This window comes from Cryptotermes secundus, unplaced genomic scaffold, assembly GCF_002891405.2.
Source record: "Cryptotermes secundus unplaced genomic scaffold, Csec_1.0 scaffold743, whole genome shotgun sequence".
NCBI classification, from domain to species: domain Eukaryota; kingdom Metazoa; phylum Arthropoda; class Insecta; order Blattodea; family Kalotermitidae; genus Cryptotermes; species Cryptotermes secundus.
The window spans coordinates 697315-714039 of record NW_019745093.1 but is presented as its reverse complement, the minus strand read 5'-3'; the positions used below and the strand labels follow the sequence as shown (position 1 = coordinate 714039).

The following is a 16725-nucleotide window of genomic DNA, read 5'->3' as shown; positions in this document are numbered from 1 at the left end:
ACTTGTAACAAATGAATATGAAGAGATATGTAAATTATCAAAGAATATATTTGTGCATTTGCACATGGTGCATAAAATGAAAGCATAATGTGGAGGGAATGCATGTGCATCACCATGCCTTTTTAACCTACTCAGTGGATTTAGATGAAATTTGGCATTAGATGGGGGATAGAACATTAATTATTCCTGGATGAACTGAATTTCCTTAAGCATCAGTCAGCTATGACAAATACTTTTATATTTATCAAGATCTGAACTTCATCAGATTTCTCAAAATGAAAGTCTATTGTAAAGAAATTAGCATGTCATTCAAAATGTACAACTGAGGACTATCTACAACTTCACACTACTCTGAAGATAGAGGCAGCAGGTTCCTCTAAAATGTGACTACTGCATCCCGGAAGAGATTGGTCTTCGTAAGATTTGAGGCTTTCATGGCGGTGACTATGAAGAAAGCAGTCTTCTGGGATTTGGCACCATGTATATGTGGTGTTAACCGACGTTACGGAGGAACGTATCGCCTCCATCTTCAGGGTAGAAGAAAAATATAAGAAATCTGCAAGCGAAGAGACCGTGAGAACCGGCAAAAGCAGACTGTGTGACCCTGAAGATGAAGGCGATACGTTCCTCCGAAACGTCGGTTAACACCACATATACACAGTGCCAAATCCCAGAAGACTGCTTTCTTCAGATTGGTCTTCATTCCATTATGATTTTTGACAAAATATTCACACACCAGTTAGATAAATTTTATTTCTCTATGTAACTACCCTGCTTTTCAATACATCTGGTCCCAGAGCCCATACTTTCCTTAATATCATTACTATAATTGAGACTTATAACCACTATTTCACTTATTCTTCAATGATTAATTCAAATCTCAGACAATCTTTACTGTCTTAGTCTAAACTGTGGTTTAAGCAAATGGACAGCTCTCCTAGTGTCTGAGGATTCTTACCTAAGTACACTCCCATGAAGAAATCTGCAGCTGCTAGATTGCAGACCAGGAAGCGGGGCACATCCATCTTGCTACGTGAGAAGATGAGTACGAAAACAACTGTGCCATTACCCAGCATGGCAAGCAGGAACACAATCCAAACGCCACAGCGCAGTGTCCACCAGTCAAACAGATCCTGGCAGGGCAGGAATGGACCTGTGGTACAGATAAAGTACCATGAATGTCCAAGATAATCTTAGTTCAGGTAACAGCACCAAGGAAATTCAAACAACCCTATGCCTGCCTTCAGTAATGATAGACGCATGGTATAATCATTTGGTATTAATGTATTGCGACTTGTAACTTACCCGGAAGTGGCAGACAGGCAATCTTCCCAGGTGGCAGTTCACTTCCTGCTAGCTTGGCATTCTCCTGATCCTCGAAGTATTCCTCAACATATGCTGGCAAGTTCCCTGGGTATGTGAAGTCAGACCCAAAGTTGTCCCACATATCGTTGATTTGGGTCCCAAACTTTTGTGTCAGGTTCTCTGTATACAGAAATGATTCTCTGAAGTGGAAAAGTTTCCTTAAAGTGGGTGTCACATCAGTACCTACACGAGCAACACCAGCTTAAGAAATTCACAATCACTAAGAACCAAATATTTAGCTAAACAGTGGAAACAGTTTAAAACAGGCACCAAATTGACAATTTGATGAGAATGCTTTAAAGTATAATTCTCTGTTATTTCCTTCAAGTCCAGATGTAGGCAAATGTCGGTGCACAGGCCCGATCAAGACATCTCAAGTTGCAGACAAGTCTGTGGCAAGAGAATAAAATGGAACTGTGTGTTTTCTGTGTATATTTACATTAAAAAACAATTGACTTAGCTGTAGGTTAAAACAATGTTAAGAAACAGAATGCTTTTGGAATGAATTTAGTTTTATTAGCAAATATTAATTTCTATCACTTTTGGATTCTTTCATGTTTTAACATACCCCACATAAAGGGAAGAGACCACTTAAGGCAAGATGGGATAATATTAAAACTGATGCTAATGAAATAAGTGTGAATGTGGGCATCCTTCCATGAAGTTCAGGAAAGGGACCAAGGGTGGGCTCTTGTTAACTCGGTAATGAACCTTCAGATTCCATAAAATGCTGTGAATTTCTTGAGCAGCTGAGTGACCATTGACTTGTCAAGGACTCTGCTCTGTGGAATTATGTCATGCCACTGATCAGTAGGAAACACACCTGAACTCATTTAGTCAAGTCATGTAGCAACAAAGATTCTCTGAACAATTTTTGCAACATTATTGACACAGAAGTCGGTACTTACGGAGCTGGGGCCAGACATCAGTGAGGCTGGAGTTCCAGAGGGACATATCGAATTCGTTGTTGCTGGGGAAGAGTACAGCCTCATGTAAGTTGGCCCGAGGGGGAGGTTCTGCAGGAATGAGGGGTAGAAATGCACAGCAATGGTAAGCATATGACAGCACGAGGCTCTGGATACGCGGGAAATGTTCTGGTGATGGAAACTCGCGCAAGTTGGGGTTGTTGAACGTCTTGAGGTGTAGCAGTCCATTAAGACCTCGTGAGGGCAGCACTGGGAACAGATTGTTGCCCAAGTTCCTGGTACAAGACAAAACAAGTTTAAATTTGATCTGAGGTCTTCAGAGATGTGAACATTCATGTTGTGGTCTATTAGAGTGATGTGGCAGAGCCAGGATCAAGGGATGGTGTTTTATTTAAAGGGAAGAGGGCACCTGACATAGATGCGAAGATAATACTAAAATGTGTGAATGCGAATTGGATTTGTCAGGTTCAGAGCAGGAATCAGTGACAGGCTCTTGTTAAGTACAGAAACGCTATGTTTTATTGGTCAACTGATAACCAATGGTGAGACAGAGAAAGGACAGTATGAGTTGCTATCCTTGGGTGTTAAGAGGCTGAGTGACAGGAGTAAGAAGGTACAGAAAATCATATAAGTGAAGATAAGTGACATTCTAAATGCAGACTAAGTCTGTTGAAACAGATAATGCTAAATCTCAGGTAGAAGTGACTTGCAGAAATGGCTTAAATTCATATCATCTACAATGTCTTGGCACATTAGAGCAGTAATTGGGTCGGGTCAGGTTAGGTTAGGTTAGGTTACGTTAGGTTAGGGTGGCACCCTGGTACTTCTCTCAGACACACTGATGTGAAATATTAAGTTCTTATAGCTTCTTTAATTTTTGACCCCTGAGATGAAAGCATCAGCCCCTTTAAGTACGTACATTTCAGGAGCAGTTTGCAGTTTAATTCTACATTTTAAAATGTAAAGATATTCTTAGATAATGAGAATGGCTTCGTATTGTGATTTATATACATTTATTTGAAGCTGGAACTGCATTCTGGATTTTTAGGAATACAACCGACCACAAAGTGTGTAAAACTTGAAGGTAATAGCCAGTGATATGTACATGTGTAAGCTTGGACACTTACTCCAGACAGCCAAAATTATTTTCCTAAATGATTATTTTGCAAACTCAAATATGCATGTCACTTACAGGTCCTCAATCTGTGTAAGGGGCACGAATGCTTCCGGATGAATTTTCTGAATCCCATTGTTCTCCAGATCCCTGTAAAGTGAACAACACAAATACTGTATAGTTGCACTATCAAGGAACTTATGATTTTACAAAGTTCATAACGGATCATTAGTTTAGTTATGTCTGTCTGTAATTTCAGCCCTTTTAATAACTTTACTCCGTATACTTTTTATAATATACACACATAAGTATATTATAAAAAGTAAAGGTATCCCTGTAAGGGGCCGTGGATGCCCATAGGGCTGTGAGATGTTGAGGCTCCCACATTTTGTAGACAATCGGCTCACAGATGGCAGTGAGGCTGTCAGCTTTAAGCGCCAGCCGCCCTTTACTCCAAGGAATATTCCTGGTACTCATTTCTCTTAGAGGCTGGGTCAACCCCAGGACCATAATGCAGCTGGAAGGATTAGGTAAATTGAAAAAATCCACCTTATCGGGATTCGATCCCTCTAACTTCCAGCTTGTAGCATAGTACCTCAACCAACTACACTACTTTGTGAATGTTTTTATATTGCCAAGCAAAGTATAATAAAATGACATGCATAAAACTAATGGAAAGCCCACACATATACACCACATAAATTTTTACAGGAGAGATCTGAGATTCTCACACTGGTGACTGCAAAGCTTACAGTCGTCTGGGAAATGACACGATGTAGTCCGGCAGACAGGTAACAAGGTCTGGGGGGGAAGTCTCTTACACTGAAGATGGAGTCAGCAGTTTCTCTGAAACGTTGGTAAAAACCAGACTACAAGACATCATAACCCAGAAGACAGTAATCCTCAAATTTCTACAATTTTGAGAGGGCATATATTAGTTAGAAATAAAGCAACAAAGAAGAGGGTGTAGTAGAGCAGAATCTCTGTACTGCATGCAATGTTTATTTTCTCTCCTTGCTTTACCTTAGGAGGGACACATGCATTTACACCACGCAACATCACTGGAATGAACTGACAGCAAAGGTTGCCTCATGAGATGTGCTGTTAAGACTTACAGCAGCTGGAGAGCAGGGAGACCATGAAAAGCATCTTCTGGCACTGTCCGTATGGCATTGTTGCACAGGAGGAGATCGTGCAGTAATGACAGACCCTTAAATAGATTTCCTTCCAGGCTATCAATCTGATTACTGGCCAAATCCCTAGAGACAAAGAACGGATTAACTGGCAGTGGGGTCTTTCTTGGACGATGTGGAATTTGTGTACAGCTTTTCATAGACAGTCTCTCTCTCCAACTTCAAGGGTTGATGTGATGAGTATCGCATTTGGATGCTGTAACTATACAGAAAACTTTTGTCCACCCCATCCTGGGTCATATGGGGAGCAGTAGGTGGAGTCATCAGGATTCATGTTGCTTGTTATTGGTCCCTCCTTATGTTTCTTAATTTCTCTCATGTTTTATGTTAATGGCCCAGTATCATGAATTTTGTGTATAAATATAGCATGACAACGCAGTCCTCATCACATGAACCCCTGGAGACAGAGACAGTCCTTGACACATCAGACATCTTCACAGTGAAACAGCTGATCATCCAAGAAGATTTCTCTGTACACTGTTGCTATGAAAACTTCAAATCATATGCAATAGAGAGATTTCAGGCTCTAACAAGAGAAACTATGATGATTACCATGTTCTGAAACATGATGCTATGCTGTCTGATAGATTGTTACCAATGTTTGGAGGATTATACTGGCTCTGAGAAGTTGGTAATGATCTTTAGATCAGCTTCTTAAGCTTTAAAGAACATGGAGTGTGTACACAGTTGGCATAAAATAATGAATGCATATTTAAAATTTAAACATTTATTTAATGTGATAAGACAGCACTACAAAATAATTTATGTCTTACAATTTCATTACATGTCTAGTGAACATGCCCCCTGTGCACATGTATTGAAAACTGTACACCAATGTATCAAAGTTATTAGTTTAATCCTTTAAAATACAAATTTCTTTTGAATAATATTTAATGATATATTTCTACTTCACAGAAGTAAAGATCAACTGGTTACGGAAGTTGAAATGAAAGATCATTGTTTATACCACGAATTACACAGAACACACAAATACCATCTATGAGTAAAATGCAAAGATTTTTAACATTAAAGGAGCTGGTACATATAGTAACCACTGTGTTTCAAAGGATTAAAAGTAATAAATTGCATAAAAATAGCTAAAAATAATAGCCATGTTAATGTTCATTATTACATAAAACAAAATGCATGTTTTACAGCATGATTGCTGGAATAAAAGCAAGTACAACAGACTCATTTCCGGTCAAGTGAGATTTTTCATTCAAAACGAGTTTCATGCAATTACTGGAGTGTGACCCAACACATGGAAACTTCTTCCCCTTCTGAACTTAAAGTTGTGTGTAAGTAGGGTGGGAGACGCAACATGGCATCTTGTGGGCAGAACTCCAGATACTTACAGCACCCTGAGATCCTTGCAGCCGCCCAGCTCAGGAACTTTGGTCAACTTGTTCGATTTCATGTCCCTGCCAACACAACAAGAACATCTCTAGAAGTCTTTTTTTCTTTCGTCACGCTACACTTGATTTTTATTTCTAGTGTTTTATAGCTTCTTCCGTTTTAGGGTGTAGTAACAAGGGTTGATAGTTCTGGGGTGGCACTGGGTTTCTTGAACACAGAACTCAGTCTTGTTGAGTGAATACAAAATTAGCAACAGGAAAACACTGCAGTAGTTCATGGTTGAGAACATAAATTTTGGACATAAGAGTAATTTTATTTCAAGACACCGTGAAATTTAATATTTACTTAGCGATTTTGGGGTTCATTCTTGCACAGTGAAAGTAAAGAGAGATGTAAATCTCCCTGGATTATGGAAAAAAAATGAATTGTGGCTTTGGACTGAGCCAAGAGCAAAACCATTTTTACTTGCCACAGTAAACTCACTTATTGTTTTATAACGAAAATTAATACAGAAGATGAGGAGAGAATGAGGAAGTAGAAGGAAGATGAGAAGATGAGGATATAGAAAGAAAAATGAGCAGAGGAATATGAAGGAAGAGAATAAGATGAACCAGAAGGAGTAGAGAGAAGAGAGCAAGCGGAAGTGGGTCTGAAAGCGATAATGCCGGTGTGCCGTCTGTTGGGGGTGAGCTGCACTTACAGACTCTTGAGGCGAGGGCATGTCCTGCACAGCGATGTCGGCACGGTGCTGAGACTTGCGCGGTCCAACCTCAGGACCTCAAGGGCTGCAGTACCATTGAGACTAGGAAAGACATCCAGTTCCCGTGCGTCAGACAGGATTCTGCAGGACACAATCCTACATTAGGCATCCTGTGTGCCTTTCATTTGAAGAGTACTACCATTTGGTACAAATTTATATACGTTTTGGAGGAACATAGTACCAGCGTCTTTGGGGAAGGGTGAGGCAGAATGTTCCTCTAAAAAGCTGCAAAATTTCTACCAAATTACACGGCATCACATCTCAGAAGAGAGTACTGTTCATAGTCACTGCTATGAGAGACTCTATAATCTCACAACAAATGATGTGATCTCCAGCCCCATTCAAATCATTTATGTAGTCACATTACATGACGGGAGGTTGGAGAAAACTGCATAATGAGGAACTTCATAACTTGTACTCTTCTCCAAGTATAATTAGAATGTTCAAGTCAAGGAGGATGAAGTGGGCAGGGCATGTAGCATGAATGGGGGAGACAATGAATGTGTATAGGATATTGTGGGAAAGCCAGAAGGAAAGAGACCACTGGGAAGACCAAGGCATAGGTGGGAGAACAATATTAAAATGGATCTTAGAGAGATAGGATGGGATGGATTGGATTGATCTGGCTCAGGATAAGGACCAGTGGAGGGCTCTTGTGAACACAGTAATGAACCTTCGGGTTCCATCAAATGCTGGGAAATTCTTGAGTAGCTGCAGAATTGACGACTCCTCCAGAAGCGCTCAGCTCCATGAGTAAGTAAGTAAGTAATTAAGTAAGTCACATTAGTATAAGGTCAGTGGCTTCTTGTAGGTCTCTAAATTGAGCTGTTACATCACTGGGTCTGCCTACCACCCTAAAGCAGTACGAGTACGCACGCACGCACGCACGCACACACACACACATACATATGAGTGTGAACATTTAACCAAGCATCAATAATCTGCGATACTTACAGTTTGCGTAGGCTGGGAAGGGACGAGAAGGCATGTGGGTGGACGCCCATCAAGGGGTTCCCTTTGAGTTCGAGCAGCGTCAACCCTGAAGCCTGCTGCAGGATTCCACTGGGGATGTACTTAATTCGATTCCCGGACAGGGATCTGTATAGCAATACAGAAAATTCAGTATTTTTATAGCTCAAAAATTATTCATATATAAAAAAGCCCAAAAAATGTAAAGCTATCCCTGTAACAGGCCGTGGACGCCTATAGGATTGTGAGATGTCAAGGCTCCCACATTTTCTCTAGACAATCGGGTCAAAGATGGCGGTAAGGTTGTCGGCCTTACGTGCCGATCGCCCTTTACCCCCAGGAAGATTCCTGGTACTCATTTCTGTTAGAGGCTAAGTCGACCCCAGGGCCATAGCGCGGCCAAAAGGATTAGATCAATTGAAAAATCCAGTCACCTCATCCGGAATCGAACCCGCGACCTTCCGGCTTGTAGCATTGCGCGTCAACAATTATATATATATGTCTTATCTATTTATTTTTTATTTATTTAAGGAACTTAAAGAGATTGAGGGAAAATCGAAGCTGCCTCAAGTGGTAGTGTTTTTTATGTTTATGTTGCAGGTTTCCAGTTCGAATCTCGGCTAGGACACCGACTATTATGATTAAAGTTTTTTTAAAATTTTCCTCAGTCGCTCCAGAGAGCCAATACCTCTAGTTCAGCCACACATAGCTTTGCTTGTTACCCTGTTCAAGCTGGTTTCTTGCTTCCCTTATTCTTCGACCCTGAAGATAGAGGCAACATGTTCCTCCGAAACGTGGGCCAATTTTCAACACACCACACGGCGTTATATCCCAGAAGAGAGAACTTTTCTTAATAAGAAAAATTTGTAATAGTAAAGGTAACATTGCCGGTCACGGCAGCCGAGCGGTCTAAGGCATGCACTGTCTTCGCTCGCTCGGAAGGCGGGATCGTGGGTTCGAATCCCCCTCAGGGCATGGATGTTTGCGTGCGTTTTTCTGTGTTTGTGTACAGGTAGAGGCCTTGCGACGAGCTGATCACCCGTCCAAGGAATCCTACCAAACGTCTAAGATCTAGTAAACCGAAGTGGAACGGAGAGTTTCATGGAGGTAGGCCTAGGCCCAAATGAGGGCTGCAGCGCCAAAGGGGGGGGGGGAAAGGTAAAATTGTCCCTGTGCTTAATTAATCACTGCACCATAAAGGAAAACGGAGGATTAGAGGTATATCTCCATGCATTCTTAACCTTGGCACTAAATTGAGGTTAGTGATCAGCTTCACGCCCCTGTCGTTGTAACACCGCGGTACCCACTGTAAATCGTTTTTCCCCTGCTGTGAATCGAACCTCGATTCGTCTGTCGTCTAGCGCGTGGCCAAGTCAGTATACTGACTGAACTGTACCGGTTCCTAAGCAAACACAGAGACAGGAGAAATAATAATTTTCCCGCAAACTGGCGAAACAGATGAGCGAGGAGTTTCTACGTTGTGTGAAAGATCGGCGACATTTGCCAGAAGGACCCTAAGATTCTGAAGACTGTGCGATTCATTTCTCGTGAAAATACTCGTACATCATTCGTGCCTAATTTAAGGTGGTTATAAGAGGAACGGCAGGCCCGCCATTAATCTATACAGAAGTGGCGATTCACGGTTTATGAATATTCAGTGAAAATGGAAATTTCTACGTCCGTTCCAACGAAGCAGCCCCCATCGAGCGACTTACGACTAATTTCTAATGCCGTTATGACATGGTGACGTCAGAACTAACGATCCGTGTCTAAACAAATGGTCGCTTAAACTGATCAGCTGCAATAATTAACAGCCTCACTCTTCTTCATGAATATGTTGATTAGAGTCGTAATTAACTCCACGGGGCTGGGTCAGTCTTGAGAACGTAACAGTTGCTCAGCAACTCAAGAAATTCCTAACATTTTTTGGTACCCGAATGTTCAGTACCGTATTCACAAGAGCCCTCCATTTGACCCTGATCTAAGCTAAAGGAATCCAATCCCTAATGATCCATCTTATTTCTTTAAGATCCACTTTAATATTATCCTCCCATCTATACCTAGGTCTTCCTTAATATTCCGACATTCTCTTCCATGTGTGCTACAGGTCCTGCCCATCTCATTCTCCTGATAATATTTGGTGAGGAGTGTATATCATGAAGTTCCTCTAGCCTCCAGCCATCCAATACTTCTTAGATGCAAAGATTTCCCTCAGCATTCTAACCTCAAATACCCTCAATCCGTATTCTTCCCTTAGGACGAAAGACCAAGTTTCACACCCATACAAAACTAAAGGTAAAATTCTGTTGTTGTTTTTTTTTATTTTAAACGTTACACTTAATGCAGCCTAGTTTGAAGTAAGGAACAAACTGGGACCTATAAGATTTAAGCTCCTCACTATAAAGACTGTAGTGTTTGAGGACGTGAAGCCGTATAGTCTGGTAGACTTTTACGAATGCTTCATCTTCTACCCAGAAGATGGTGGCAACAATCAATCAAACTGCACGGTAAATGTTCAGATCAGGGCCCGACAAGTACCTTTACAGGTTTCACAGAACCGTATTTCGATCTTATATTCCGTAAGATTACGTTAACACTTCCAAGCATTGTGTTGTTACTAGTGTAATTCGCGTTAACAATTCAAAGGGAAGATTCTTACACACTTTAGCTCCTTTACCTCCTTCACTCCTTTCCCATCCATTTTGTCTGTCCCAGCGTCACTTCCTTCACCGCTCCTCCATCCCTCTTTAAATGTAAAGTAGTTCAGAACGCTTGTACAGAAGAATAACGACAAAATTTCAACAATGATATGTACAATGTTTTCTCTGAGGTCCGCTTTCAGTGTGAGTGCAAGTAAACGTAGCTATCTTTTGGTTCTATCATAACTACCTAAGATTATGGTATTCCGGGTTGAAGGTTGTAGTAGCACATTCCTCCAAAACGTCGGCACCAGCCGCAAAATTATGAGAACGGAGAAATGTTTCTCCGAAACGTCGGTATCTGGCCATAGAACTACAAGATGTGATAATGCGGGAGATCACAATCTCAGAAATTACAGCTGTGAAAACCGTAAAACCCAAGATCGGTATTACATTTAGTTTCCCAGAAAACTACTTAAAGACAAAGCACTGAGCTGAGAAACACCGCTGTGCCTACATGAACAAAACGAAACGTCGGAAGACCTGTAAAGACGCGGATTGACAACAGATTTCTTTTTTAAATGAGATGGAAGAGATCGCTTACTGGAAATAATCCTTACATTTTACTGTGTTACAGATTACTTAGTTCAGTTACAAAAGTTTTTAAAAACGTCCCACACAATGTAGGAATGAAACTAGTAAAAACTCACCTGACTGCATCACTTGAAAGCTAAAGGCGGCGCTAGGAAATGTCTGTTGCTTTAAAAGTGCCATGATGGAATTTCGTAGCAGAATTTCATAAAATGTGATATTATCCAGGAATGAAATCGGAGCCGCATACAAGTCCGATGTGAGAAATGGATAAGTCATAATTATAAATGACATCTGCAAGTTGATAGAACTGCCATCTGGATTTAGTTCTGCCAAACAGGGGTGTCAACATTGCGAATTCACTCTCTTTACAAAGCAGAACGAATGACTCGAAACAAGTTTGACAAGCAAAAAGACTTCTGGCTTCTATTTGGCAGATAAACTAACGTAGATAAGGGGGCACGCGGGAGGCACTATGCTACAAGCAGGAAGGTAGTGGGTTTGAGTACCGATGATGTGGATTTTTTTTTTTCAATTGACCCAATCCTTCCAGCCGCACTATGTCCCTGGGGTCGACTCAGCCTCTAACAGAAATGAGTACCAGGAATCTCCCTGGGAGTTACGGGAGGCCGGAGCGTAAGGTTCACAACCTTACCTCCATCTATGAGCCGACTGTCTAAAAAATGTGGGAGCCTCGACGTCTCACAACCCTATGGGCCTTCACGGCCTGTTACAGGGATAGTTTTACCTTTACTATCGTAGATAAATGTTTTCCTGATTTTCCGCAGCCTCTCCAGATATATTCCCAGATATTATCTAAATCAGACCACAACACAGAACACACCGTCAACGATGTACACGAAATCACAGGCTCTGACGGTGGTCTATCATATTTACTTTTTCTATGAGACACTGTATAATCCGATAGAAGGTTACCCACGTTTCAGAGCTTCCATCTTTCACCCTGAAGATGGAAACAGTATGTTCCTGCGAAACGCTGACAATCACCTGTCCAGATTACACGGCGTCATACTCCAGAAAGTTACAATATGAACCACACTAAATATGTGACAAATCCACGTCCGGTATCCACCAGACTTGCCTTGTGGCCACAACCGTGTGCACTGCTAGTGTATTTACGTACACGATGGGGTACCCAAAAGAAACCGAACTATTTTTTTGTGGGCAGAGCTTTTGTAGTACCGCGTTTTGCCGCTATGAGCGCATAGAGCTAACATTCCTGACTACCTGACTACCGTTGCTTCAGAAGGTAAGGACTAGTTTCGGCAGAGTTTATAGTGACAAATGTTTTTGTGTGATCGTCGTTTTTGCAATGGCTGATTTTCGTGAACAGCGTGCGGCGGTGAAATTCTGCTTTTTGCTCGGGAGAAGTGGAACAGAAACTCTCGAAATGTTAAAAACGGCGTACAAGGACGATGCTATGGGGAAAACTCAAGTGTTTGAGTGGTTTCCCCGTTTCAAAAATGGTGAAATGTCAATTGATGACAAACCTCGTTCTGGTCGTCCTTCCACGGCCCGAACACATGAAAATGTTGAAAAAATTCGTGAAATCATCAAGCAAGATCGATGACGGACCATTGAAGAAATTGTGGAGCTGTCGGGAGTGACTTGGAGCTCAGCGGCCAGATTTGTGGCAGTCAGGTGACTGGTTTTTCCATCATGATAATGCCCCTGCTCACACAGCCCTGTCTGTACGACAATTCTTGACCAAAAATGGTATGACCCCTGTTCCTCACCCTCCATACTCACCCGACCTTGCCCCGTGCGACTTTTTTTGTTTCCTCGAATGAAAAGAGACATTAAAAGAAAAAACGACGGAGGCGCTGTCAAGCATCTCAAAAGATGAATTTAGACAATGTTTTGAAAAATGGAATAAAAGACTAGACAAGTGTATTGGTGTAAGTGGAGAGTACTTTGAAGGGGATTGAACGTTTGTGCTTAAAATTTGAATAAATAAGTTTAAAAAAATAAGTTCGGTTTCTTTTGGGTACCCCCTCGTATATATACATGGCTCTACAGCCCTTGTGGGCCTTGGCCACTCTTTCAGTTTTTAATCTACACACAGTCGGTAGGACGCCTTGGACGGGGGATCAGCCCGTTGCAAGGCTCCTATCTACACACAGAACAACACAAACACAGAATAAACGCACACACAAACATCCATGCCTCGAGTGGGATTCGAACCCACGATCCCAGTGTTTGAGCGACCACTATGATCGGCAATATGAACCTGTGTCACTTTATAGAAGGAAATTATTCACTTACAGGTCCTGCAGCAACGTAAGTTTCGTTAGGGCCGATGGAATGTGAGTTAGTAAGTTGTCGTCCAGTTCCCTGCAATATAAGAAACATAAAACACTAGAGAAGTAAGACCAACACAACACATAAATAAATACCCCAATCTTATGCAGATGAACAAATGTGATATGTGAGAAATACTGTATGAGAGCCTCAAGAGGAGGGGGGGGGACTATGAAAATTACTGTTGTCACCTTGGTGACTCTTAGATAGGTATTAACGTTCGAAGGAATTAATATCTCCATCTTCAGAGTAGAAAAGTAAACCCACACAAAAATAATACAAATTATTGAAATGGCTGACAACGCAGTCATTAAATGCACTTTCAATTCGTTGGCAAACACACAGAATCGTTTTCGTGGCCAGTTTTATTAATACAGGGTGTACCAAAATGATTGGAGCAGTTTCAAGCGGCCATAACGGCTTTCGATATGCATGCAGAAGTATGTTTCCCGCATGGAACGAAACAGCAGGTATTCAAGTTTTGATCGCGTGCGCAATCCCACTTCCCCCCTTCTCTTTTTTTTTCGGTCCGTGACGTCACAAAGATAAAATGGCGACTCCGGAGCAGAAAGCGTTTTGTATGTTGTAGTTTGCGAAGCATGAATCAGTTGTTTCTGTTCAGCGGGCCTTCCGGCGACAATTCTAGAGTGATTCCCGCATCTGCCAGCAGCATTAGGCGTTGGTATCAGCAGTTTCAGACAAATGGGTGCCTTTGAATAACGAAAAAAATTGCAGGACGTCCGTGTGTGCCAGAAGAAAGTGTGGAACGAGTGAGAGAGTCCTTTCTTCGCAGTCCGAAGAAATCTGCGAGCCTTGCGGGTCGTGAATTGGAGATGTGAACTATGAGTGTGTGTGTGTGGGGGGGGGTAATGCGGGGGGGGAGTGGAAATGAAGCCCTATCGTCTCCACTCGGTGCAATTTCTTAAGTCATTTTGGTACACGGTGCATATAACAATTATTTTAGTTTTATATTGATACTGTGATATTTTTTCATTAGAAATCCTTTTATCTTGCATCGCGTTTGTCTTAATTTAAAACTGCCAATACTTCTTAAACTTTCCAAATTGCATCCGTGTTAATTGGAATTTAATTTATTCAAAATTTCTTGATTAATGTAAATAGGCCCCTCTTGAATCACCCTGTATAATCCTTAAGAGTTGTATCCTATACTTACAAGGTTCTGAGTGAAGTTAGGTTCATAAAGGCGTCATCATCAATACTAGAGATCTGGTTTCTCTTCAGTAACCTGCAACACATAAAACCATTCCACTACATTGATTCCCAAATTATTTAAGGCCCATAACTATAATTTTAAACATCCACAGCAGCCTAAAAAAGTACACTATCTTAACCCTTTAAAGCATAATACTGTGGAATATTTGCTCAAAGCAAGAAAGGTGAAGCCTGAGAAATAACCGTTGCTAGGCAACGGTCGCAGAACAAACACGGGAACGACGTCCGTTTCTAGGCAGCATATTTTTAATAAGCAGAATAGACGCCAGCTTCTAAGGAATGGCTAGGTAACCACGTTCCGGCTGCAATGGATAGGCATGCAACAATAGAGGTACTGTTGGAAACGGAGTTTTCTACGGTAGTCCGTGTCGAGGAGTTATAAGGAAGAAAACTGGGGAACCAAATCAGTTCTATATGGGAGTCTATGAAGAGAGGACTTGAGCCGAAGGCAGAGGAACAGCCATTGTTGGAGCAGTTACCAGGAAACGTCTAGTAACAGACTAAGAACACTAGACTGTGTGTTTTAGTGAACTGAAAAGCGTAGAAATAGTGTTACTATTGTAATTATTTGTAGTTACGACCTTAAGTTGGCAATATATCTATTCACTAATCCAAACCCCGTCTACAGTTACACACACATACTACGTGACAATACTATATGTACCCGTCTATGGCTTCTGAGGCACACGTTTCTTCTAGACACGACTTAAAAATTGAATACCTCCCTCACAGAAAAGATGATGCGTGTACATTGTCTAGCAGACTGCTTAATGCAGTTTAGAGACATAATCGCAGGTTATTCAGAGAATTACACGAAACATATAAACATACTGCGTGGGGGAAAATTCTAAAGGAAGTGGTTGTAGCCTAACTGAGGTAAGGTAAAGACAATAATTTGTTCCTGTGCTTAATTATTTAAGCATTATATCATGAAGACATATTGGGGAGCGGGGTTACAGCTCCACCCTTGTTCACCTCGGTACTAGACGGAGGCGAATTGTCAGCTTCACGCCGCGGCCGGCTTAACCGCCCAGGGGTGAGGAAAAACACGAAATCTCCTGGAATAGTCAGTGTCCTAGCCGAGATTTGAACCTAGCACCAGCCAGCTGTCAGTGGTATATACCTCGTACGTTAAGGAGTTAATGTTAGAAACATGTGTTCCTCTACTACAGTGTGTCTACATGCTCCACATGACTCCTGAAGAGCGGTGACCGGTTGGTCCTCTTTTAATGCATAACAAGTGTGTTTCCTGTGAGGTAGGAACTGAATATGTTAACTACTGTTGGAGCGATCGCTTCGAATGGTTAACGTTGAATGCATCAGGAACATGGTACACGCACTGTCACATTACGTATTTCGTCTCAGACGAGTGCATTTAAGGGGAAACGGTTTTTAGATGTTCAGCGCTTCGCTTTATAATAAAGAGAGAAGGCGGAGCTTCTAGAAACTTCAAAACATGTTCTGTTAGGTGATGCATGACTGGAAACGGCTGCCAGTCCAGAGATGTTGTTTAGAAGGCTGTTGGGGATTAAGCGTGGGGGATAGCCACGTTGCGTTCGCAAGACAGCATTATTATCTTTCCTGTCAAGGAGTTTTCATTTAGGGTGTACTGAGAAATGTTAGCATGAACGTACCGGACAACTCACCTGTCTGATCGACAATTTGATTGCGAATCGAAACGTAGGCCTTGCTTGCCCTGTAACCTGACGCCCTACTTTTTTATACCATCAGATTCAAAGCAAAGAAGGACATGTCGTGGACAGACGGCAAATTATGAATACCCTAACTAACTAACTGACTAACTCCATGAAGCTGAGTTCTTCTTCAGGACCAAACAGTTTTCCTGCCAATCAATATATTCACAGAATTTCATGGAACTCGAACGTTCATTACAGTGTTCACAACAGCCGCACGTTCTCCCAACCGATTTTTAATATTATCCTCCCGGTTAGCGTAGTTGGTTGAGGCACTATGCTACAAGCCGGAAGGTCGCGGGTTCGGTTCCCGATGAGGTGGATTTTTCAAGTTACCTAATCCTTCCAGCTGCGCTATGGCTTTGGAGTCGACTCAGCCTCTAACAGAAATGAGTACCAGGAATCTTCTTGAGGGTAAAGGCCGGCCGGCGCGTAGGGCTGACAACCTTACTGTCATCTGTGAGATGAATGTCTAGAGAAAATGTGGGAACCTTGACGTCTCACAACCCTACGGACCTTCACGGCCTGATACAGGGATAACTTTACTTTTTACCTTTTTTATC

At 41.8% G+C, this 16725-nt stretch overlaps 1 protein-coding gene across 1 annotated transcript in view; it reads right to left on the bottom strand.

Moving 5' to 3' along the window:
- The window catches only part of LOC111874964 (leucine-rich repeat-containing G-protein coupled receptor 5), a 203534-nt gene that overhangs the window by 9273 nt on the left and 177536 nt on the right, over positions 1-16725 (bottom strand). The window contains exons 7-16 of the mRNA XM_023870871.2: positions 14410-14481; positions 13200-13268; positions 7669-7812; positions 6655-6795; positions 5954-6019; positions 4521-4664; positions 3484-3555; positions 2274-2566; positions 1306-1485; positions 959-1153 (exon numbers count right to left, since the gene is read on the bottom strand). Of these exons, the coding sequence (XP_023726639.1) occupies positions 959-1153; positions 1306-1485; positions 2274-2566; positions 3484-3555; positions 4521-4664; positions 5954-6019; positions 6655-6795; positions 7669-7812; positions 13200-13268; positions 14410-14481 (1376 nt within the window). The remainder of the gene's footprint in view (positions 1-958; positions 1154-1305; positions 1486-2273; positions 2567-3483; positions 3556-4520; positions 4665-5953; positions 6020-6654; positions 6796-7668; positions 7813-13199; positions 13269-14409; positions 14482-16725) is intronic.